At 26.1% G+C, this 25,294-nt stretch overlaps 4 protein-coding genes, 2 long non-coding RNA genes and 1 pseudogene across 12 annotated transcripts in view; 2 read left to right on the top strand and 5 right to left on the bottom strand.

The window, feature by feature from the left end:
* LOC147907072 (uncharacterized) overlaps window positions 1-25,294 on the top strand; it is a 296,973-nt gene that overhangs the window by 48,416 nt on the left and 223,263 nt on the right. The window lies entirely within an intron of this gene.
* Window positions 1-25,294, top strand: part of LOC147907074 (uncharacterized) — a 69,564-nt gene that overhangs the window by 22,676 nt on the left and 21,594 nt on the right. Inside the window, exon 2 of one of the 3 annotated variants that reach the window (XR_015547688.1) lies at window positions 18,800-18,830. This is a non-coding gene — a long non-coding RNA (uncharacterized LOC147907074). Of the gene's footprint in view, window positions 1-18,799; window positions 18,831-23,973; window positions 24,079-25,190; window positions 25,265-25,294 lie in introns of those variants that run through there. The other 2 variants (XR_015547690.1, XR_015547689.1) reach the window with 2 other exon arrangements.
* LOC147907076 (uncharacterized) lies at window positions 1,365-5,051 on the bottom strand. 2 transcript variants are annotated; one of them, XM_087414310.1, is made up of 7 exons: window positions 3,996-5,051; window positions 3,794-3,890; window positions 3,481-3,730; window positions 3,300-3,399; window positions 2,852-2,953; window positions 2,626-2,784; window positions 1,365-1,647 (listed from the first exon to the last, which is right to left on the bottom strand). In XM_087414310.1, the coding sequence occupies exons 1-7, from the start codon at window positions 4,284-4,286 to the stop codon at window positions 1,582-1,584; spliced, it is 1,065 nt and encodes a 354-aa protein (XP_087270436.1). In that variant the 5' UTR covers window positions 4,287-5,051; the 3' UTR covers window positions 1,365-1,581. The 2 variants fall into 2 exon arrangements, with proteins under 2 accessions (XP_087270436.1, XP_087270435.1); XM_087414309.1 differs by having other exon boundaries at window positions 3,481-3,890; window positions 3,996-5,050.
* On the bottom strand, window positions 6,592-11,948 carry LOC105145711 (uncharacterized). Of its 2 annotated transcripts, XM_087414304.1 has the most exons (8): window positions 11,423-11,948; window positions 9,963-10,232; window positions 9,826-9,884; window positions 8,694-8,793; window positions 7,925-8,026; window positions 7,504-7,662; window positions 6,869-6,951; window positions 6,592-6,772 (listed from the first exon to the last, which is right to left on the bottom strand). In XM_087414304.1, the coding sequence occupies exons 1-7, from the start codon at window positions 11,714-11,716 to the stop codon at window positions 6,880-6,882; spliced, it is 1,056 nt and encodes a 351-aa protein (XP_087270430.1). In that variant the 5' UTR covers window positions 11,717-11,948; the 3' UTR covers window positions 6,592-6,772; window positions 6,869-6,879. The 2 variants fall into 2 exon arrangements, with proteins under 2 accessions (XP_087270430.1, XP_011053776.2); XM_011055474.2 differs by having other exon boundaries at window positions 9,826-10,232; window positions 11,423-11,947.
* On the bottom strand, window positions 12,164-13,055 carry LOC147907075 (uncharacterized; annotated as a pseudogene).
* Window positions 14,347-19,715, bottom strand: LOC105145710 (odorant receptor 13a-like). Of its 3 annotated transcripts, XM_087414300.1 has the most exons (8): window positions 19,357-19,715; window positions 17,508-17,777; window positions 17,371-17,429; window positions 16,719-16,818; window positions 15,838-15,939; window positions 15,393-15,551; window positions 14,694-14,774; window positions 14,347-14,557 (listed from the first exon to the last, which is right to left on the bottom strand). In XM_087414300.1, exons 1-7 carry the CDS (start codon window positions 19,648-19,650, stop codon window positions 14,700-14,702), a joined length of 1,059 nt encoding a protein of 352 aa, XP_087270426.1. In that variant the 5' UTR covers window positions 19,651-19,715; the 3' UTR covers window positions 14,347-14,557; window positions 14,694-14,699. The 3 variants fall into 3 exon arrangements, with proteins under 3 accessions (XP_087270426.1, XP_087270425.1, XP_011053775.2); XM_087414299.1 differs by having other exon boundaries at window positions 14,347-14,629; window positions 17,371-17,777; XM_011055473.2 differs by having other exon boundaries at window positions 17,371-17,777.
* Window positions 22,186-24,646, bottom strand: LOC105145702 (uncharacterized). The gene is made up of 6 exons (XM_011055463.2): window positions 24,342-24,646; window positions 23,792-24,198; window positions 23,338-23,437; window positions 22,943-23,044; window positions 22,698-22,856; window positions 22,186-22,394 (listed from the first exon to the last, which is right to left on the bottom strand). Exons 1-6 carry the CDS (start codon window positions 24,633-24,635, stop codon window positions 22,335-22,337), a joined length of 1,122 nt encoding a protein of 373 aa, XP_011053765.2. The 5' UTR covers window positions 24,636-24,646; the 3' UTR covers window positions 22,186-22,334.

Here is a 25,294-nt window from a genome sequence, read left to right as displayed (position 1 = left end):
TTACTTATATTATATACGTAAAGTCAATAGATACTCGTATCAAATTAATAAAATAATTGTCTTAATAAGAATAAGATGTATATTTATGACAGCTATAATATTTTGTTAAATAATTTATTAACAATAAAAACTTTGTCATATATTCACATTAATCCTTCATATCATAATAGACATAAAAGTTCTTAATTTCGAATTAAGCAAGTTAGTTCATATATATATATATATATATATATATATATATATATATATACATTTTTTAATATTATATAATTTTCTAAAAGAAAAATCAACATAATAAGAAGTATTAGGTGTTGGAATTAATTCGTAGCGTTTTTTAATGAAAGAATGTTATTTATTTCACATGAGCATTAAAAAATACATTAATGAAAGTACTTCCCATCACTTGTAAAACGCTACGAATTAATTCCAACACCTAATATAATAAATGAAAAATAAATTTATATTATATTTTTACATATATATTAAATTATTAATGATACATACTCTGTAATAATTATGGTTATATGCTTTAAGTTTTCAATTAGTTTTTACTTTTGTTTAAAAATGATTAATATATACTTTAGGGTAAATATTATTTTAAATATATTACTTTAAATGCGAAGCACCACTACGGTCTGAATGTTAAGATGTTGAATTATTATATATATTCATCAAATAAATTAATTTCAGGAATGATAATTGCGTGCCGATATGATTGTCAGACTTTTTAATGCAATCTGAAATATTAATAATCCCCCCAAATTTCCCAAATTTAATCTTAAAAAACTGTAATAAATTTATTACGAAAAATATTGCCTCGGCCGGGAGTCAAACCTGAATCTCTTGCATTCCATGTGAGCGTCCTAAGTCTTTAGACCACCGAGAGATTATCATTTCTGAAATTAATTCATTTATATGAATATATATGTATAATAGTTCAACATCTTAACATTCAGATCGTAGTGGCGCTTCGTATTTAAAGTAATGTATATATAATGTTTAATATAAACGGTCTTGTGTTTCCAATATTATTTTAAATATTTTTAAATATTTTGAATATTTTTGTTTATAATTTTGTTTATAATTTTATGACTGACTGCTTGAATTAGTAGTACAAGAATATGAGATCCAAGGAAAATTAAAATAAATTGTGATGAACTTCTTTACATCAGTAACAATTGTAAAACTAATTTGTTAAAAAAATTAATGCTACTTCTAGTATTTCATTCAAGAAATTATGTGTCAAAATTATTATTGTAGTGTATAATATTTATAATGCAGAATTATAATATATTTTCTATTTTTATTGTTTTCAAAATAATAGCAAGTAGTGATAATTGAAATGCAGTAAATACTACATCAAATAGCATGGTAATCTTTAAAGTAATATTTATTATTTGTATGATAACAATGAGCAATAACAATAATTTTAATTTATTATTATTTTTTAATTAAATAATACAATTTTTTGAAATCATGTTTATATATTTTAGTGTAACTATATTATACAATATAACTACAAAAGTTTTGTTTTGTGCAAACGTTAATGATTTACAGCAAGTACTTCGATTGTGTATATATTTAATTATTATCATCATCCATTATTACTCGCAAAGTTGTAAAATAAGAGAGTATAGTTGAAAGATACTGCAACATATAATAATAAATATAGTTAAATTCCATTGTATTATAAATTTTATAAAAAAAAAGAAAATTTTTTATAAAATATAAAGATAATATATAAAAAAAATGATATTTTTGTATGATTATTAAATTAAAAATTAATTTTTAAAAGAATAATTAAAATATATATAATATATTAACATATATATAATTTTATATAAATATAAATATAAACATTTAATACAAATATATATTTATATATATATGTATATATAATATATATATTAGGTGTTGGAATTAATTCGTAGCGTTTTTTAATGAAAGAATGTTTATTTCACATGAGCATTAAAAAATACATTAATGAAAGTACTTCCCATCACTTGTAAAACGCTACGAATTAATTCCAACACCTAATACATATATAGATTGATAATAATCGCATTATCTCTCGTGATCAGATAGAATGAATTAAATTGAATCAAAAAATTCTCTACCATTTTGTAATTTTTGCAAACAAATAGTAACAAGATATTATTTTTTGAAGAGTAGAGAATAAGCGCGGACGTGCAGTAAGGTACACGAAAATTGTCTCAAATATATATATATATATATATATATATATATATATATATATATATATATACAGATAGATATGACTACACTGAATTGAAAACTTTTCTATCATTTTGTAATTTTCGCAATAGTTAACAAGATATTAATTTGACACCCCCGTACAAACTGACCAAACATCGTTGCTAAGACAACAATTTCTCACCTTACAGCACGTCCACGCTTATTCGCTATTTTTCAAAAAATAATATCTTGTTACTATTGCGAATATATTGTATATATATATATATATATATATATATATATATACATATACATAAAGAAAGAGCGAGAGAGAGGGAGAGAATTATGTAATAATGTCAAATAATTAATATAAATAATGTGTTATCAAACTTAATTAATTTTTTAAATTAACTTAGAACTTGATCTTACCGATGTAAAGTAACTGAGAGATAATTCGGGCAGAAGGCAAGGTATTGACATTGTTATTGGTTTTTGACTTCTCATTATAATAATTTGCAAACATTTCCATACTTCAATTAAATGATTGTTTTCGAGTATATAAAATGCTGTTTGTGCGACGTCTTTACTCTAGTTACATAAACATATTTTAAAATAAAGTTAATTATATTATAACAAAATGTAATAAGTTATTTACCGTATACATCAAATGTTCTGCTGGCCAAGTATATATAAATACTTCTGCTATACCTACTACACCCAATCCGGAAAACTGGAGTATTACTGCTATAGGTTGATGCTGTTTAAAATAATTGATTGACGCATTATTTTATGTTAACGTTCTTATACACTAAATTTTTTGAAGGAATTGCAATGCCTTCTTTTTGCATAGTACATAAAAATATTATGATGGAAGGTACGATGGAAGATACGATGGAAGGTACGATGGATACGATAAAATTGAGTATATCTGATGGCCATGATATTTATATACTTCGATCCCGCGCAACTCGCGTAAAGGAACACGATAGTGTTGCTGCACTTGTCTTAGTGCCGAGACACTATCGTGACTCCTGATTTATGTACAAATTTAGAAGAAAATATATTCAAATATAATATATTTTTATAATATTACATATACTTACACTAATGAGCAAAAGAAAGACTACTATTAAGCTAATCGTGCTACAATATATAGTTGTAAATGCGAAAGGACGAGCAGCATTTGTAACTTCTTTTGCATAACTGAATAAATGCATACGATAGGATTATTTAAATCTTTCTAACTAGATTATTCTTATGTTAGTTAATGTTTGTAATATTTACATTAGTAACTTTTGATGTTTTTTAATACATTTAAACAACTGATAAACATTTGCAGTTTTTTCTAATTCTTTAGTCAGTATCTCAAATCTTGCGGATGCAAACCAAAGCAACATTGCCATATAAACATTCATACATAGTTGTCCTGCTACCATTATTCCGGCCATAGATTGTTGCATAAAAATTATTGTTTTTACTGGTTGATAAGACACATCAAATGGATATTCGGCCAATGTTGGAAATGGTTGATGCTCTAAAGCAGGTATCACTGTGATAGCTGTGAACGTAAACCAGTAGAAAATAAATATAGATGTACCATGAAATATAATACATTTATCAATGTAGCGTTGAATCACAACTTCTTCATGAGGTTTCATCACGTTGCAAAAATTTACTATTTCAAAAGTAGCAATCTGCAAATAATTACTTAAAATAATTGATACATATAGAATGTAGTAATAAAATGTGAATCTTTAATTAATTTGCACGTAAATTTTTTGACATTAAATATTAATTACCTGTATATGATGATAATGAGTTATATGAAAAATAAAGTTAAAAGATGTGTGAATGATGCTACTTAATACAACAATTTGGTTTACTAACACGGCAGGATCATCAAGATGATTTGTGATACCGTATATCAATGGTAATTTTAGACCTGTCGTTACAATTATGCTCAAACAATGATATAATGTCATACAAAACATTTTAAATTTTGTCGCATCTTGTGGCAAGGGCCAACACCAAATTGGGAACACACTTAACTTCACGGCGGAGATCACTTCTTTTAGCATCACTTTTCGCATAATTGAAGTATGCTATATATGTTATAAATGTATTGCAAGTTGATATCATGAAAACTCTTTTGCAAACCGTTGTGTAATGAATACGTTGTGTAATAGTTACGTTTGCAATAATATGATGAAAGGGTGTTACTGTAAAGGGGAGTTACTGTAGGAGAACATATATTCTTGCGTTTTTCCGTTTCGCGTGGGGTATACGTAAATAAAATTATCATGATGTAATAATATGATGTATGTGAAAAACGGATAGCTTTGCGTGTTTGAATAAGGAGTAACGTTCTCTATAAAAGCTTTAAAAAAAATATGTATGCATAGTAAGATTTCTGTATAATTTCTAAAAAATGTTACGTACTTAGGGTGTTTAGACATTCTAAATATCAGTAGGTAAGAGGTTGATTAAAAAGAGATTTTTCAAATGTACAATATATATATTATTTACATGTTGCTGAGAAATTCTATGTTATTTAATCTGTTTATTATTCTATATAACGTAGTTTTATGTTGCTATACAAATTTCAGTTTTAATAACTTATAGACTTTCAACGCGCAGTAATGTTCTTCATTGTACTCTACATAGTAATTTTATAAGTGTATATCCTGTCTGCGATAGGAAGTAAGTATTCAGAAAGTAACATATGTTTCACTGAAATGATACCCTGTATTGGAAATAAGAATTTCACGCTCGCAAGACCATTGCATATAATTTTGAAAAAAGGGAAGATTTGATATTTCATATTAAGGAAATAGATGGATAGTGCAATATAGGTACAATAAATCCATCATGAGGATAATACTGCGTTTTTTTAACTCCACGTTGGAATTAAAATTATTATGTGAGTCAGTATTCGGAAAAATTTCCAAGAAAATTCGATAAAAAAAGGTCGGACAATGAACCGGCGAGATTCCGTTAACAAAATGATTTCTTACTGCAGTTTCGAATGCACACATGACTGTGTCGCGCACATGATCGGATTGTGCACATGATTATTTTGTATACATGTACATTGTAATAAAGAGCGTTTATAATTGTGCGGTATTTTATATGCTATAGGACTTTTTATTCAAAGTGCGGTTCTATATGGTTTAGATTGAGATCCACACATTTCCCGGTACAAAACGAGGTCCATTTTATGGTTTGATATGGGTTTACAACTTCCCACATGAAGAGAAGTTTTACATGTGTACGTAAGCAGCATGGACGTGTATGCAACACACGGTCACGTAGGTACATGTAATCGTGTTTGCAATGTGCTGTGTACAATATGTCATATGTCATGTATACAATGCGCTGTGTGCAATACATATATGTATATACGAAGTTGTAAGCAATTATTTTGTGGGTAAACGAAATCCTCTTCTAAATAAAAATTTTAGAATAATATAATTAATATAATTAATATAGTTGATATAATAAATATAATAAATATAATAAATATAATTAATATAATTAATATAGTTGATATAATAAATATAATAAATATAATTAATATAATTAATATAATTAATATAATTAATATAATAATATAATTAAATTTAAAAATAAAATATTCTATATAAATACGTGACAAAGAAATAAATTATTTTTTACTATAAAAAATTAAAACAATTCAATGTAACAATTTGATATATTAACTTATTTAGAATATTTAATGAACAGAAACAATTATATATGTATAAATGATCCAGAATTGATGATAAATATATATGTAATTATAGTTATCTTATTTGAATTATAGATTTTATGCAGATGGGCATGAAATCCAAGTCCAATTAATTAAATAAATAAATATGATAACTTGTATTCTAATAGAATATGTACATTCAAAAGGCGATACCAATTTGAATGTAAATATGCCGTTAGAATACAATTTATAACATGTATTAAATAATGAATTGGGCAGACACATACATAAATTCCCGAAAATAAATTATACGTAGAGTTATAAATAATATTTTTTATCTATTAACATACATTTTACTGTAAAACATATAATAGAGGAAAAAATCTGATGTCTTATTTGAAATTCTGTTATAATTAATCTCTTATAAAAGATTATTAATTTGTTTTTAGATGGGTATTGAAAGTGTGAAGCATTCTATCGTATGATTTTCATTTGTTTAAATTTTACTTATTTTAAAGTTTATAAATTACAAATTTATACACTAAATTAAATCTTAAAGAGCTGTTTTTTAACATTGTAACTATATCTTTGCTGCAATTTAGTTAAATTTTGTCAATGTTTCCATATTGAATCCCCAAGTGGGTAATGTAGGTCTTAGGATTTTTAACGAAAAACATTATAGATCATTGTTTTTTGTGAAAAATTTTTGTGATTATTATTTTAAAGTAATTTTAGGAAATCCTTAGAGGTACTTGTGAAGCGTGGTAAACTTTTACGAGGACTGTATCAACAAAGAGAGAAATGTTTATCATTATAAACTTGCACATTACTTTAAAGTTGAAATTGACGGAATTATCTCGCTCTACCCTATGATTTACAATATTTATAACTTTAGTTCATCAATTTTCTTCACAGAAATATATAATACATACAATAGAATTCTTAGAAAAATATAATACATACAGTAGATTATATTATTGCAGTTCATCTTTTTTAGCAAGCATTGCTCGAAATGTTGTCAAATAGGAAAACGTAGTTGATAAAAACTGTTACATGTAAATATATAATTTTTATTATTTTAAGTATCATTAATATTTAATAATGATTGTAAATTATTATAAATCCACACGAACTTATTTATCAAATAATTTTTTAATCTATCATTGTTTATTTTAAGCTTATATATAGACATGAGAAATTATTATGTTGAAAAAAAAAATAATAAAGGAGGATGTTAAATATTGTTGATTTTCGTCACCAAGTGTAAAATAAATGAACCTTGAAAAATCATTCTTTGAAATTATAAATGACAGAAAACAATAATGATTTTTCCGAGAAGGGATGAAAACATTGCTAGAATTTAGAATAATAAGAAATAACATGTATGTACGTTAATAAAATCATTATTCGTATGCAAAATCATTATTCTAGCTAGAATTGTGCAAATAAACATCACCAACTACCTTAGTCTATTTAATACTTGGGGGCGAAAATCGACATATCTTTAACACTCTTCATGAATTATTACATCCAAGATTATTGAAAATTAAACCACTGAGAATAACTCCTGTGAACATTCTAATTTAAGATAGACTTACAGAAGCATAATAATTAAGTGAAAGAGTCGGTAGCAGACATGGCACAGTTAGAGTTATAGGATGTTGACATCTCGACACAGTATATAACAAATTCTTCTGTAAAGATATATCTTTATTGTACCACGACGATTCATATCCAGCATAACCAATGTCATTGCTCTAAAATATTTAAAAAAAAAGGAAAGATTATAAGAAAATTTAAGATACAGTTATTAATATATTCTTTTTACAAGATGAAAATGTGATTATAGATCGCATCAATTATATTAGAAGAATTCATTATCATTTATATATTTATTTTAAAATTTATACATAATTTATATCGTTATTTTTAATTTATTGCAATTTTGATTTTTATGTTATTTTATTATAAACTCTTTTTACGCCTTTTCTTATGTTTTATATGGCTGGTATGCCTTACCGTGTGCAATAAATAATCAGCTGGCCATGCGCAGATAAAAACCTCTACAATTGCGGATGCAGCAACGCCAAAAAATTGGGTTTTTACAGTTAATGGTTGTTTCTGTACAAGATAATGTTTTAATATAAGTAATACAAAATTTAGATTATATTTGTAATAGAAAGAAAAAAATTGGTCACAATATCTACAATTCTAAATTAACAAAATAATTTTAATTTTTTTTTAGTAAATTATGTAATGCCTAAGTCGTCTATTTATCTAATTTTCATAATACTAATTACATAAATGCTAGATGCGTTTGTATGACAAATGAGATGGCTCCTTTTGTTTACAAATCGATTGTCTACAGCATCTTTTGCCAACAGTTCGTTTGCGCATAAAAATTATTGCCTACAGTTCGATTGCCCACAACCATTTTTGTGCACAAATATAAAATTAAGTAAGAAAATAATTCGTATTTGTACAGAGAATTTGTTTTAAAACAGAGAATTCATGTTTTTAAAGTAGAAAATTTTATATTTTAAAACATAATTTGTGTTTTTAGAACAGAGGCTAGCACAATGTAATCGAGCTGTAGGCAATAATTTTTATGCGCAAACGAACTATCGGCAAACGATACTAAAGGCAATCAATTTGCAGGCAAACGAGATCGTGCTCCCACATGCTTCTACTATTTTTAATTAAGATATTTAAGATATTTACGCAATCACATAAATTATGTAACTAATGTAATAAACAGCTATATGCAATGGAAATACAAATGACTCACGCTCAAAAAAGTCAAACCGCTAAATACCACTCCTATGGTACAAAATCCTATCGTTGACAACACTACGTATTGAATTGTCATAGTAACATCTTTTGCATATCTGTAATTAGCATATCTGTTAGCTTTTGCATATCTGTTAATTACTATCAGTTTTTTATTAATTTTACTATTGTATATTCTATTATAGAATTAATTATAATTATGCGTTAGTTAATAAAAAATAATATGAATATACAAGTTTAAAAATGTTTTGGTTATATAATAAGCTAAAAATATCAGCTAAAAAATGAGCTACAAAAGTTAATATTTATGAGTGAAAATCAAGAGAGATGTTCAATACAATTAAGCAAAGAAGACCATATTTGGCAAATATTGGTGTCTAATAATTGTTATCAGTAATATTAAATTATGTATCAATTTAATTTGTGATATAACGTAATCCAGTTTCAGTTTTTTTTTCGCTATTATTTCTCTTATTGTCTGAAAGTGTACAGGTATTATGTCATTTGAATACGAGTTAAACGATGTAGAATTCCAAGCTGATTGTTGTACCAGCCATTGTAATGTTCCACAGCTTCTATAATGTCATCATCGGTCTTCAAAGATAGTTTGGTGTTTAGAAAGGAAGACACTAGTTGTCTAAAAGAACTTCCGTCAGTTTTTATGATTATGAAGTTTACATGATTTATCTACATTGATGATTTTTTTCTGTTGAGTATAATTATAACCGGCGAATGATCTGATGAGAGGTCAAAATTGAAAAAGTTAGTAAGCGAATTCGCAATTCCCTTTAAGCAGAAGTCTATTAAAAAGGGGATTTTCTTACTGTCCGTAGGCCAGTAGATCGGTTCGGACGATATAATATTTCATAGACTGGATAGCAAGTAATAGTTGATGTTTCGAGTTTCAGTTTAAGACCATGTTTTAAACTTACACACTCTTAGATTCTTTGCTTGAATTAGAAATTGTAAAATTCTTTGTAAAAAAACACAAAAAATATTATTAGGTACCTAGACTCGCCTTGATCAAATAAATATATAGCCTTCTTCGCTTTGTGTTGAATATACAAGTATATAATTATTTTTGAAGAGGTTATAATGCGCCATTGCATTACATATAATTTACATATTACCGTAATAGCTGTTGATGCAGCTGTATACAGATTGTAAATTCTGAGATGCTTGTAATTTTCTGAAATTTATGGGATAGAATCTCGAATCTTGCTGCTGTGAACCAAAGCAGAAGAGCTACGAAGACGTTACTACATACTTGAACACAACTTTGGTATATAATCATCATATGATGCAAGTAAATAATAGTTCTCAGTGGTTGTTTGTTCACATCGAATGGATACTCAACTTCGATTGGAAAGGGTTGAGCTAAGAATAATGGTCCGAACGACACTATTATAGCTGTCACGGTTATAAAACACATTGTCGTACCGTAAACTAATTTGCATTTGTTGATATATCGCTGAAAGGTGTTCCTCTCTTCTGATTTTGCTTGCTGAATATAATCTTCCATTTCATATATTATGATCTGGATAAGTATGTTATGTAATCTCTCATTAATGACGGAGTTAGAAAATTCTTTATTTACGTACCAGCTAAATCTATTTGTCAAAATGGCAGTATTTCCTAAATATATTTTTAATTATAACTTTTTAAGCTTTTGACAAATTAAACTTTGCAAATATAATATAATAATTCAATTTGAATTGTTTCATATATACTATATATTATAGTATAAAATATTAATACTAAATGTGTATATTGCTGCTTGTACATTCTTTCGCGATATTAATGAAAGAGTTTAAAACAGATTATTTGAAAGTATATTTTTTAAAAATGCGATTATTAAGTCATGTTAATTTTGTTAAATAATTTTTTTATATTTAGAAATAAACATGTAAGTAAAGAAAAGTTTATAAATGATACAATGAAAGTGATAATGAAATCAATTGAGTGAAGGTTTTAACAAAAAATTTTTGTTTGTAGTTAATAAAATTTGAAAAAAGATAAAATTATTTTTTTAATAAATTCGAAAAAGTTAGTAAAAAATGCTACAGTTTTAAATACTTTGAGATGCAAACAAAACGAACCTACCAGTACAATTTCACCAAGAAATAAAAAATTATTTTTTAAAAGTAACAAGTTACAGTTATTCGTTACTTGAAGAAATAATTTTTAGTTACATTTCTATCTGCCCCCCCCTCCCCCATTTAACCAAACCTTAATGAAAAAATTATATAATAATGTGCTATTTATGCGTTTTCTATATCCGCAAAAAAAATGTTTGCTCATTCCGTTTAGCTAAAAAAAAAATTTGTGGAAGCTGAGAGGCAGTCAGTCATCCTCCCTCCTCATCCGTTGAAAACAATTGATTTGGAAAATTAAATACACAGGATTTATGTGCTATCATATGCACAAGAAAAAAGTTGCAACGCAAAAATTAAGACTGTGTGCATATAATAGCGCATAAATAGTGCATAAATTCTATGTATTTAACTTTCCAAATTGATTGTTTTTAACATCTCGGGTGGGTGGGTGGGTGGGTGGGGGGGGGGGCGAGTTAATTGACTGCCTATTCAGCCCTCTACAAATCTCTACATTACATAATATTTAAATTTAATTTTTAGATATATAGATGTAGATTTATATTATAATTTTTATCTATAATACAAATAAATCGAAATTACAATAAATTCAAAAGCACATTGTGTTTCTTACTTGCAAACGGTCACTTTGAAGTGTGAACAATGTAATTTGTATTGGAACTTGTACGAAGGCAGTCAGCTCACAGCCCACTTTCATCACAAAAATCATATTATCATATTTCCTGTTTAATGTATATATTAACGATATTACCATTATAATGCTATTTAAGCAACATAACAACCGAAATATCTTGTTACGAATTTTTTGAAATTTTGTAGCCTTCATCGGAAGTGGCCAACAACATGCAAACGTCAGATCTACTTTTAAGAAGGCAATAATCTTTTCTAACGTCAATGTTTCTGTCATAATAATGTAATAATAATGTCGTGGTATATTAGAGATAGAAAATAACGCACTTTATTACGATTCTCATTCGACTAAAGTGTTATAAATAACGTTCCTCAAGAAGAACAGCGTGATATTAAACACTTAAATTACAGCTACGTAGCATTCATTTATATTTAAAAGCAAAATGTACTTTCCTCCGACAGAGCGATGCAGAACTATAATGTAGCAGAAATTATGAGAGAGGCAAGGAAATAATAAAATAAAATACAGGAGGGATGTATATATTGATTTTTTGTTAAACGTAAGTCAGTATTTTTTGCGCTTCTCTCTGAAGTATTATTGACTAAACATTGAAATAATTACATCATATATAATTATGTTAATATATATAATTATGTGCGTGTTATATGATAAGTGGAATAGAAAATTTAGAAGCAAATGCGTCTAAGGATAATAATGTAAATCTTATATTAATCCTAAAATATTTTATGTTATGTTGTATCTTAAGAGAATCTTTGGTGTGTCAAAAATAATTTTTATTACAAATAATGGTCTTTATTATATACCTACGTTAAATAAAGACTTTCTTTTAATCTTGAAATAATGCTTAGTAAAAAATTAACTTTATAGTCTTTGTTTTAGTTGATATTGAATAATTGTAATGAAAAAGGCGCAGCTTGTAACATAATAAAATTAAGTTAACTTTGTGTCAAATTAATTTTTACAAGAATTAAGAAAACAATTAACGCTATTTAATGAAAAACACGACATAATTTTATTTTACATGAAAAATAAGGAATGATATGTTATGTATGAGATAACTTTTATATGAAACACAGAAAATATAATCATAAAGTGAGGAGTTAGATGTCTTCCAAAAAAATATTCGTCAAATAAAAATAATTATTTCTTAGAGAGTGATAATTATTAATTTTAATAAATGATAAGATGCATTTTTCTATTACTTCAATAATTTCATATACTGTGTACATACGATGATACCATAGATGTTGATCGTACGAAATGACAGGATTTCGAAATGCGCCATGATAAATCATATGCGAAAAAGAAAATTGCAGAAGCTAACGATGAAAAAGCATTGCGATGATATGATGCAAAAGATTATAATTAAATATAAGATTATATTTTTTTCACTGGTTCATATTTCACGTCGAAAGAATATTTTACATTTGTCAGAAAGATCTGATAGACTGCTATGAGTAGCACAGTCATTGTTTTACATGCAGCGAAAAAAATTACGGCTGTGCGGGTTTGCGTAGAACATAGCGTATCTATTTATGTACTGTTAGTAAAACTTTTTCTCGTATGTTTTCGTTCACTCGAAATTATGCTTCATTTTCGAAATCAAGTACTGAAGCTTAATTCGATTTTTTAGCTGGTATGTAGTTTATACCTGTGCTATAATTAAATGAATAAAATCGATGACTAAAAAAATTATATTCATGGTTTTTAAAAGTAGATAATATAATTTTTGTGAAGATGTGTGTAATCTTGCTCCGGATAAACAGAAGTAATAAAAAAATCATTGTCAATAATATTGATGTAGTGTCGATCAATAATATTAAAAAATAAATATTTAACTTATTAATATCTCTTGAATATTCTTCTATAGAATTGAATAATGTAGATTGATAATGGTTCATCAAAAGTCGGACTGATATCGCCTCAGATATGTATTTCTTACTTGCAATCGGTCATATTGTAATACGCATAGTGTTATCTCCAGAGGTATTCGTATAGAGGCGCTCAGCAAATGCCATAATTTTGTTATCTTTAGTAGGTCGTAGTATTGTAATAATGGGTGCATGCTATAAATATGTTTAATATTTATACAGAACAAAGAGCATAAGATTTTTTTCAATGGCCACGATAAGAAGTTCTTCCTTATTTAGTTTACAATATTTCACTCTAGATTTGAAGTTATAATAGAAGTAAGAGCTAATTGATATTTTTAAGTTTATAAGTGCAATCATAAACTAATTTTTATAATAATCTAATTTTTTAATTTTTTGTTTAATTATTTTTTTTATATTAAGGAAAATGATAAGAAAAGACGAAAAGATGAGAAAACAAATAATAATTATACTGTACTTTCTCATGTTGATAAAAATAAGAAAATGCAGAATAAAAAGTTGATAAAAAATTCTAAAAAAATTCCTAGAGTTCTATGTGAAGAAAATAAACAATTTTTGTCTCTTGTTTTTTGTACAGTATTTGAGAGAAAAATTATTGAAGCTAATATTTGGCAATTTTTAGTAATTAATATCTTGTTAACTATTGCAAAAGTTACAAAATGGTAGAGAATTTTTCGACTCAGTTTAGTCCGCTCTATCTCTATGCAAGAATTTTATCATTACTCAAACACTCTGTATATGTATATTATAAATGTGTAGGCTATATACATTATATAATTGTATAAATACATAAAATATTTTGAAGTATTTCAAATCTAATGTAGTATCGTTTGCAATGCTATAAAGTACGCGCATTTCAAAGGAATGAAATTTTATTCCAAAAAAGAAATGAGATTAATAGGTTTTTGTAATAATTTTTTATTTATATGCATTTATAAATTATTTAAATTATAGATATTGAATAATGTAATATGGAACATAAAGTTACACTAATTCTATCAATTGCAAATATTTTTTTATTATTAATTTTATTACAATATTAATTTTTAATTTCGTGTTATAGACACAGATGTAGGATAGAATGGGGCTTTTTCGTTCATTTTTCGCGATGATATTTATATTTCTGATCAGCACATATTAAATGTTTAAAGATTATGCTCTCAAGGAGCAATCATGATTATATAATGTAGATGTAAGCACGTCACTGCAAAGAGAAATTGTTTACCGTCATAATTTGCACATTATTTTAAAGTTGAATCTGACGGAATAATCGCGCCTAAAAATTTTTACAGCTTTAGTTCATTAATTTTCTTTACATTATAGAAAAGTATAATACATACAGCAGATTACATTTGCAGTCCATCTTTCTTAGCAAGCATTGCTCGAAATGTTGTCAAATAGGAAAACGTTGTTGATAAAAACTGTCACAAGTAAATATATAATTTTAATTATTTTAAATATCAGTAATGTATAATAATGATTTTAAATTAATAATAAACCTACACGAACATCTTAATTACCAAATAATGTTTTGATCTATTATGATTTATTTTAAGCTTATATATAGACAAGCTTATAACGAACTATTATGTTTAAAAAGATAATAATAAAGGAAGATGTTAAAAATTGCCGATTTTTGCTACCAAATAAAATAAATGGACCTTGAAAAATCATTGTTTGAAATTATGAATGACAGGAAATAATAATGATTTTCTCCGAGAAGGGATGAAAACATTGCTAGAATGACTAAAAAATAATAAAAAATAACATGAGCCATATATATATATATATATATATATATATATATATATATATGTTAATAATTGCAAAATAATTATTCTATCTAGAATTGTACATGTAAAGATTGCTGACTACTTTAATCTACTTCATACTTGGAAACGAATATCAACATTTCTTTAATAATCTTCCTTAATTATTATATACAAGATCCTTCCTGAATTATTATATACAAGATTATTGAATTTTAATTAAACTTGAGAATAACTTCTGTAAATATTTTAATTTAAGATATGACTTACAGAAGCATAATAATTAAGTGAAAGAGTTGGTAGCAGACATGGCACAGTTAGAGTTACAGGATATTGACATCTCGACACAGTATGTAACAAATTCTTCTGTAAAGATATATCTTTACTGTACCATGACGATTCATATCCAGCATGGCCAATGTCATTGCTCTGAAATATTAAAATGAAGAAATTATAAGAAGATTTTATTAGAATAAAGACACAATCATTAATATAATGTGTATTTTTTTCACAAGATAAAAATGTGATTATAGATCGCACCAATTATATTAAAAGAAATCATGTATCATTTATATATTTATTTTAAAATTTATACATAATTTATATTTTTAATTTATTGCAATTTTGATTTTTATGTTATTATTTGTGTTATATTATTTTATTATAAACTCTTTTTACGCCTTTTCTTATGTTTTATATGGTTGGTATGCCTTACCGTGCGCAATAAATAATCAGCTGGCCATGCGCAGATAAAAACCTCTATAAGTGCGGATGCGGCAATGGCAAAAAATTGGGTTTTTATAGTTAATGGTTGTTGCTGTGTAAGATAATATTTTAATATAAGTAATAAAAAATTTAGACTGTATTTGTAATATAAAAAAAAATTGAACACAATGTCTACAATTCTAAATTAATAAAATAATTTTTGATTTTTTTTTTTTAGTAAATTATGTAATGCCTAAATCGCGTTTATCTATCTAATTTTCATAATACTACTACATAAATATTAAATATATTTGTATAACTTAAATATAATTTATATGCTTCGAGATAACTTCTTTTGCTAATGATTTGATTACTTAAGCATTGTTTGCCTACTTACTTTTGCCAATAGTTTATACACAAAAATTATTACCTAAGCCCTATGACCTATCACTTTTGCGTACAAATAAAAATTTCAGAAACTAAGTCATATTTTCCTACATGTATTATTGCCTACAACTCGATTGTCTACAAGCCCTTCTGCGCCTAAATATAAAATTAAGGTTAAGTAAGAAAATAATTTGTATTTTTAAAGCAGAGAATTTATGTTTTTAAAGCAGATAATTTGTGTTTTAAAACAAAATTTGTGTTTTTAAAGCAGATAATAGCACATGTAGACAATCGATTTGTAAACAATAATTTTTGTATGTAAACGAACTGTTGGCAAAAGTAATGTAGGCAAATTATACTATAGACAATCGATTTATAGACAAACGGGATTCTCTCATATGCTTCTATTATTTTTAATTAAGATTTTTAAGATATTTACGCAAACAAATGAATTTAATATTATGTAACAAGTATATGTAAGAGAAAGATGGAGAAATGACTCACGCTCAAAAAAGTAAGGCCACTAAATACGATTGCTATGGTACTGAATCCTACCGATGATAATACTATATATCGAACTGTCATAGTAATATCTTTTGCATATCTGTAATTAGCTGTTAATTACTACCAGTTTTTTACCACTCTATACTCGGTCAAAGCGAATCTTATGCTTTAATACTTCCGTGTGAAGCATTAGCATCAAAAGTTATTAAATTGCTTATCAATTTAATAAATAATATTACAACTCTGGTTCTGCTTATAATTGTATTCCAAGATCGAAAAAAATTTTTTTGGCACACGGTATGCACGATCAAATACGTATATAAATTTACATGGAAATACTTAAGCATTAAGATCTGCTTTGATCAAATATATAGGATTTCTCTTATTTAATTAGATTTATTCTCATCAGTCGAAAAGTATTATAATTGTCTAGCAATAAGAACTATCAAGTAGTTTAATATCTTTATCAGAATTTATCTTTACTTATCGATATCTAATCGATATTATCAATAATTTATGTTATCGATAAATCATAAAGTATATCGATATAGTTATCGATAATTTTATCATTAGCAAGACCTCTATATATAAATATATAATTATTTTTAAAGAAGATGTTATGCGACGTTGCATTACATAATTTACATATTACCGTAATAGTCGTTGATGCAGTTGTATACAGATTATAAATTCTGAGATGCTTGTACTTTTCTGAAATTTATGGGATAGTATCTCAAATCTTGCTGCTGTGAACCAAAGCAGAAGAGCTACGAAGATGTTGCTACATACTTGCGTACGACTTTGGTATACAGCCATTATATGATGCAAGTAAATAATAGTTCTTAATGGTTGTTTATTCACATCGAATGGATATTCAACTTCGATTGGAAAGGATTGAGCCAACAATAATGGTCCGAACCACATTATTATAGCTGTTGTGGTCATCAAACACATTGTCGTACCATAAAATAATTTACATTTGTTGATATATCGCTGAAATATGTTCCTTTCTTCTGATTTTGCTTGCTGAATATAATCTTCCATTTCGTATATTATGATCTGCATAAGTATATTATGTAATTTCTTATTAATAACAGAGTTAGCAAAGAAAATTTATTTGTACATCAGTTAAATCTATTTATCAAAATGGCAGTATTTTCTAAATATATTTTTAATTATAACTTTTTAAGTTTTGGGCAAATTAAACTTTGCACAAGTATAAGTATAATATAATAGTTCAATTTGAACTGTTTTGTATTGTAGAACATATAGTATAAAATATTATAGTACTAAATGTATATTATTGCTTGTATATTCACGATATTAATGAAAGAATTTAAAAAAAATTATTTAAAAATAAATTCTTTTTTGAGTGCGATCATTAAGACATTAATTTTGTTAAATAGTTTTTTTAATTTAGGAACAAAATACACACAGATGTAAGTAAAGAAAAGTTTATAAATAGTACAATAAAAGTGATAATAGAATTAATTGAATGAAGGTTTTAATGAGAAATTTATAATTTATAAAATTTAAAAAATAATAAAAAATAAAATTATTTTCTTAATAAATTCGAAAAAGTTGAAAAATGCTGCAGTTTAGTTTAGGGTTAATCTCCTTGAAGATCAAAAGGTCAACATCGAGATCGGTGAAAAGTCATTTAGCCATCGCTCGTTATTCATTAAAAAGTTATTAAGAAGAAAAGTTAAAATGATGTTTCTTTTTATTATATAGAATACAAATTTTCTTTTTAATAACTTTTTAACGAATAATGAGCGATGACTAAAAGATGTTGGAAGTCGTGACCTTAACATATGTGAAGGTCAAGATCATCGAAGAGGTCTTCCCTGAAGTGAACATTAACCGTTTTTTGTATTGAGAGGCATTTAATATCATAATATGTATTTTAGTAAAATAGTAGATCAGAAAATCTGAAAAAATGGCCAAGATTTTGTGAGATCTTAGATAATCTAATGCCTCAGTTCTTGGCGATAGATAATTTTATATTTATTGTCATGACATGTTGAATTACTCTATATTTGTGCAAAGTTTAAAAAAATGTATTTTTTTTTATTTTTCAGAATCCAAATAAATCAAATTTTAAAAAGATGTGTGAGTATAATAAATAATATACATATATTTTCTTTATGTATATATAAATTATATATTAGGTGTTGGAATTAATTCGTAGCATTTTACAAGTGATGGGAAGTACTTTCATTAATGTATTTTTTAATGCTCATGTGAAATAAATAACATTCTTTCATTAAAAACGCTACGAATTAATTCCAACACCTAATATATTCACGCAATTAATATTAAATTTAAACAATTATATATATTCACGCAATTGATATTAAATTCAAATAATGGTATTAAATTGTTTTAAATGTCAATAATATTAAAATTTTTTGTCATTAGATTATTGAAATAAAAAAAAGAAAATCTTATTTAAATCAATTTTTTTAATTTTCTTAGAAACTATGATTGAAAAATTTGTAAGTCATATCGTACAAATTTAAATCTCTATATTACATAATATTTAAATTTAATTTTTGTAGATTTATATTATGATTTTTATCTATGATATAAATAAATCGAAATTACAATAAATTCAAAAGTTTATTGTGTTTCTTACTTGCAAACGGTCATTTTGAAGTGTGAATAATGTAATTTGTATTGGAATTTGCCAAGAGGCGCTCAGCTCACAGCCCACTTTCATCGCAAGAATCATGTTATCATACTTCTTGCTTAATGTATATATTAATGATATTGACATTATGATGCCATTTAAGCAACATAACAATCGAAATAACTTGTCACGAATTTTTTGAAATTTTGTGGCCTTCATCGGAAGTGGCCAACAACATGCAAATGTCAGATCTACTTTTAAGAAGGCAATAATCTTTTCTAGCGTCAATGTTTCTGTCATAATAATGTAATAATAATGTCGTAGTATATTAGAGATAGAAAATAATGCACTTTATTACGATTCTAACTCGACTAAAGTGTTTTAAATAACGTACCTCAAGAATTCGAGGAAAGAAAAATCACGTGATATTAAACACTTAAATTATACCTACGTAGCAGTCATTTATATTTTAAAGCAAAATGTAGTTTTCTTCGGCAGAGCGATGCGTGCGGAACTATAATGTGGTAGAAATTATGAGAGAGGAATGGAAATAATAAAATACAGGAGAGATGTATATATTGATTTATACGTTGATTTTTTTGTTAAACGTATATATATCTTTCCTACATTTTATTATTTGCATTTCTCTTTCATAATTTCTGCCATATTATAGTTTTGCACGCATCACTCTGCCGGAGAAAAGTACATTTTGCTTTAAAATATAAATGAATGCAACGTAAGTATAATTTTTCAGTATTTTTTGTGTTTTTTGAAGTATTAAACGTTGAAATAATTATTCTTGTATAACGCATGTTATATGATAAGTGAAATAGAAAATTTAGAAGCAAAATGCGTGTAAGGTTAATAATGTAAATTTTATTAATCCTCAAATATTTTATGTTGTGTCGTATTTAAAAGAATATGTGTGTGTATATATTAAAAGTAATATCTTTTTATTATAATTATTACAAATGATGGTTTTCATTATACCTATATTAAATAAAAACTTTCTTATATTTTGAAATAATGTGTGACAAAAAATTAACTGTAGTGTTTATTTAGTGTTGATATTGAATATAATTATAATGAAAAAGATGCAGATTGTTATAAGCTGCACCTTTATGATTAAATTAACTTTATGTCAAATTAATTTTAATAGGAATTAAGAAAACAATTAATCCAACGTAATAAAAAAACACGACATAATTTTATTTTACGCGAAAAATAAGGAATGTTATGTATGAGATAACTTTGACATGAAACACATAAAATATGTAAAGTGTTAGAGTAAAGTGCTAGATGTAAAGTGTCTTAAAAAAATATATATGTCACATGAAAATAATTATTTCTTTATTAGAGAATGATAATTATTAACTTTGACAAATTATAAAATACATTTTCCTATTATTTTAATAATTTGTTTTATGATGTATACATACGATGATATAATAGAATGCATTTGTACGAGTTACGCATGATCATTTTAACCTTCTTTATTAATTGATGAACAACAAGGACAAATGATGACTCGGAACACACTCATAGATGTTGATGACCATACGAAATTGTTGTGAGAGGATTTCGAAATACACTGTAACGAACCATATGAAAAGAAGAAAGTTGCAGAGACAAATGATGAAAAAGCTCTGTGACGAAATGATGCAAAAAAATAATAGTTTTCACTGATTCATGTTCCACGTTGAAAGAATATTTTACATCTATTGGAAAGATCTGATCTGCTGCTATTAATAGCACAGTCATTGTTTTACATGTACCAAGAAAAACTGCCTCTGTAAAATTTGCGTAACACATCGCGTATCTGTCTATGTACCGTTGGTGAAACTTTTTTTCGTATGGTTTCGCTCACTCGAAATTATACACTCCATTTTCGAAATCAAGTATTGAAGTTTAACTTTTGGAGGACCGGAGGTTCTTTTAGGGACTCGACAGTGGCGCTATCTTTTTTGCTATTCAATCCCATAACATTGACAAGTTTTAGCCCTTAAAATAAAAAAGTCGATCAAAAGTATTCCGGTCCTCAGAAGGTTAATTCGATTTTTTACGTATGTAGTTGATACCTATGCTGTGAATAAATGAATAAAATCGATGACTGAAGAAATTATATATAGTTATATATAGTTTTTAAAAGTATATAATATATTTTATGTGAAGATCTTGCTCTCCGGATAAATAGAAATGATAAAAAAAATTATTTGTATATAATGAATAGTATATAATGAATAGTATATAATATTACTCAATGGTATTAAAAAGTAAATGTTAAACTTATTAATTTCTCTTGAATATTCTTCTGGAATTTAATAAAATAAATTGTGAATGATTTATCAAAAGTCGGTTCGACATATATTGTTATAGATATATCTATGTATTTCTTACTTGCAATCGGTCATATTGCAGTGCGCGTAGTGTTATCTTCAGAGGGACTTGTATAGAGGCACCCAGGAAATGGCATAGTTTTCTTATCTTTAGTAGGTGATATTACAATAAAGAATGCATGCTAAAGATATACTTAATATTGCTGCATTCAGAACAAAACATCTAAATTTAGTATTTATTAGTATTCTTTGATAGTGGCCACGATAAAAAGTTTTTTTTTATTTAGTTCACAATATTCTCATCTAGATTTGAAGTTAATAGAGAGAACTGATTGATATTTTTATGTTTATAAGTGCAACCGTAAACTAATGTACTAATTTTTTAATTTTATGTTTAATTATTTTTTTTTATATAAAGGAACAAAATAATAAGAAAAGACTAAAAGATAAGAAAATAAGTATGAATAACTTTTAAGTAATTATACATTATTAAATAAAATTTTAGCGAGTTTTTCGATTTTATTGTGTCATCTATGTCATCTGATCATAATCAGCGTAACAATAAAATAAACATTGATTTTTAGTTATTTAATATAGTTGCTTGAATATTTTCCAATTTTATCAGCATATGTTTTTGCTCATTCCATCTCAAACATTTTGCATGGTTACTCGAAGCGTTGTGAAATAGGAAAATATAGTCGACAAATACTGGAACATATTCGTAATATCTTTATATAATGAAATATTTCAACTAAAATATTAGTTTATTCCGAATTATATATATGTAAATTTCTTATTTATGATTTTAAATTGGCAATATAATATTTGTATTTAATTATATGATATGATGTGTATTCAGGCAACTTATCTCTAATTTTTATATTAGTAATATTTGTGTCATACAATGAAGTGCTTTTATGTATTGTGATTTTATATGTATAATAACAGATTATACATTAGTGATTGCTATGCATGTTTAATGTCATAACATATTAAAATTTAATTCCTTACCGATGCATAGTATTTTAAAGATAATGCGGGCATAACACATGGTACTGAGATAATTATTGGTTTTTGAGCCCTTAACATAACTATGTGTAGAGTCTTCCTTAGAGCGATTGATTGTTGATACCATTCCGTATCAAAGATTGCTTGTCCAATTTCATCACTCTAAAAACAATATTGGATAATAATGTTGATTTATTGTAATTGATTAATTAAAATGTAGCAGTTCTTTCTGTGATAATTAAACTTACTATATGAATCAAATGTTCTGCTGGCCACGTATACATGAATACCACTGATAATCCACTAAACATTATACCAACGCATTGGATTTTCATTGACAACGGCTGATCCTATGTATAATACAGTATGAATTCGACTCATTATTATTATTATTATTATTATTATTATTATTATTATTATTATTATTATTATTATTATTATTATTATTATTATTATTATTATTATTACTTAAAAAATTTTACATATTTTATTGAGGATATTAATAAATTTTTTAGTAATTTTTATATAAATATGTAGGTAGAATATAAAATTAAACATATAAATGAATATATATATATATATATATATATATAAATTGAATACGCGAATGTATTATTAAAAAAAGCTGTAACTTAGTACTCACAGTCAATAAAATGAGGCCTACTATTATTAGTGCGATAGTACTGAGGCTCACAGTTGATAATGCTATAGGACGAATTAAAATGGTCACTTCTTCCGCATATCTGAGATAAAAATGTAAAAATGATAACGCTAATTATTAATATTAATATTATTAATATTAATTTCTTTTGTGTTGATATATGTAACAAAAAATTCTATTCAAATGATATAGAAAAGATTATGTGATATAAGTTTGAATAATTGTTTTATCGCAAAAACTGTATGACTATTATGATTTTTATACTTATGATTATTATACAATAAATTATAATAAAATAATGTTATTCGGTTTATGAAGTTTTCATTATTAAAAAATTAATTCTAATATATTTATTAAAAACGGGTTAATCATGTTAAAAGCACGCAGATGTAGGATTAATGATGTAATCGTGTCTTAAGTAAGCATAGTGTCTTACTTTAATAGATTTTGATGTTCTTGAATACATTTTTTTAATTCAGAAATGTTTGTGATTCTTTGCAGTTTTTCGATGAGTATTTCAAGTCTTGCCGACGTAAACCATATTAAGAGCGCCATAAAAATATTCATACATAGCTGGGCAGCACCTTGCACGCAAGCTATAGTCTGCTGTATAAAGATAATAGATCTTAAAGGTTGATGATAAACATCGAATGGATACTCAGCGTTTGTTGGAAACGGTTGATCTAGTGTAACAGGTCCAGACATAATGAAAACAGCACTTAGGTAAATCCAAAACATAGAGCCACCGTAGAAATAGATGCATTTATTGATATATCGTTGAAGGATTGCTTCTTCGCAAGGTTTAAGTAATTCACAGAAATTTTCCATTTCGAAAGTAACCAACTGGAATCGATTATATGTATAATATTATATATCTTAAATATATAAATTTACAAAGAGGGAATGTATACAATGATAACACTTTGTCTATTTTTTACTTTTACGTAACAACTAAATAATAATTAATGAATGCTCATAATAATTACTTGTAGGCGACAAGAATTAATTTTACAGCACATAATATTGCAAACGACTTGTATAGCGGGACACAGAACGCTTATCGATTTTGCGATAATGACAGGATCATTAAAGTGATTTCGCATCGCATTTATCAAACCTGCAGCCACGCTAGAGAGCACAATTATGCTAAAGTATTGATATATTCCTGCACAGATAACTTTCAATTTGACTGTATCTTTTGGTAGAGGCCAACACCAAGTTGGGATCAAACTTAGTTTTACAATAGCGATGACTTTCTTTAACGTCAACTTTGACCACATGATTAGAATGTTAATCGCACATATTCACGTATTATAATATGTATAATAAATATATATATATATCTATCTTAAAAAGTTTCAAGGATAAGAAGATATATAATAAAGAAAATTTTGTATATAGCACAAATAGTTAGTTGCCTGTTTTCATTGCTTCTGTTTCACGTCAAATATACTTTCACGATGAAATTGTGATAAAATAAGCCATAAAGATGCGTATGTGTATATGTCATGTGAAAAGTAAGGCTTGTAGATTTATCTTCTACTAATATCTATTTTTAACATAAATTACGAAGGTGGCATACGATAAGGGTATTATGAATTTACGTATAATCTGGAATTTTCTCTCTTTGTAATGTTTTCCTTGAAATCATTACTAGAGCTTTTAGAAAAGAACATTTTCCGTAATATGCGTGGAATATGATGTTACAAGATTATGAAATGTGCCAGTAATTGAGAAACCGTTTTGCAGTAATTACTTTATAAACTATTCAACACATGTACGATGAATTTCCTGACGCAATCTTAGTTTCATTGAAATGCTTCGAAAATATAAACCTTTTATTAGAGTGCGAGTGCTGCAATTGATATATTAGCAAGTTTTATGCATTTAATATCTTTATCTACTATGTGTAATTAACATTTTAACTAACATTTAATTG

This window comes from Acromyrmex echinatior, chromosome 16, assembly GCF_024713525.1.
Source record: "Acromyrmex echinatior isolate Ae372 chromosome 16, ASM2471352v2, whole genome shotgun sequence".
NCBI lineage: Eukaryota > Metazoa > Arthropoda > Insecta > Hymenoptera > Formicidae > Acromyrmex > Acromyrmex echinatior.
Note: the sequence above shows the minus strand (reverse complement) of the source record. Positions and strands in the feature narration are given on the sequence as shown.

What these genes read in the sequence shown, in the direction of transcription:
- LOC147907076 (XM_087414309.1), bottom strand. Translation starts at nt 4,286, where the DNA reads ATGCGAAAAGTGATGCTAAAAGAAGTGATCTCCGCCGTGAAGTTAAGT. An exon ending in TCTTTCTTTTGCTCATTAGT is followed by an intron (nt 2,954 to 3,299) that starts GTAAGTATATGT and finishes TATTTTAAACAG; the next exon opens with CATCAACCTATAGCAGTAAT. An exon ending in CTCTCAGTTACTTTACATCG is followed by an intron (nt 1,648 to 2,625) that starts GTAAGATCAAGT and finishes TATATGTTGCAG; the next exon opens with TATCTTTCAACTATACTCTC.
- LOC105145711 (XM_011055474.2), bottom strand. Translation starts at nt 11,716, where the DNA reads ATGACAGAAACATTGACGTTAGAAAAGATTATTGCCTTCTTAAAAGTA. An exon ending in CTGCATCAACAGCTATTACG is followed by an intron (nt 8,794 to 9,825) that starts GTAATATGTAAA and finishes TGCTAATTACAG; the next exon opens with ATATGCAAAAGATGTTACTA. An exon ending in CACTTAATTATTATGCTTCT is followed by an intron (nt 6,952 to 7,503) that starts GTAAGTCTATCT and finishes TACATGTAACAG; the next exon opens with TTTTTATCAACTACGTTTTC.
- LOC105145710 (XM_087414299.1), bottom strand. Translation starts at nt 19,650, where the DNA reads ATGACAGAAACATTGACGCTAGAAAAGATTATTGCCTTCTTAAAAGTA. An exon ending in TTCAAAATGACCGTTTGCAA is followed by an intron (nt 17,778 to 19,356) that starts GTAAGAAACACA and finishes ATACTTATGCAG; the next exon opens with ATCATAATATACGAAATGGA. An exon ending in GTGGCCTTACTTTTTTGAGC is followed by an intron (nt 15,940 to 16,718) that starts GTGAGTCATTTC and finishes TATCTTACACAG; the next exon opens with CAACAACCATTAACTATAAA.
- LOC105145702 (XM_011055463.2), bottom strand. Translation starts at nt 24,635, where the DNA reads ATGTGGTCAAAGTTGACGTTAAAGAAAGTCATCGCTATTGTAAAACTA. An exon ending in GAACATCAAAATCTATTAAA is followed by an intron (nt 23,438 to 23,791) that starts GTAAGACACTAT and finishes TTTTTATCTCAG; the next exon opens with ATATGCGGAAGAAGTGACCA. An exon ending in CAGAACATTTGATTCATATA is followed by an intron (nt 22,857 to 22,942) that starts GTAAGTTTAATT and finishes TATTGTTTTTAG; the next exon opens with AGTGATGAAATTGGACAAGC.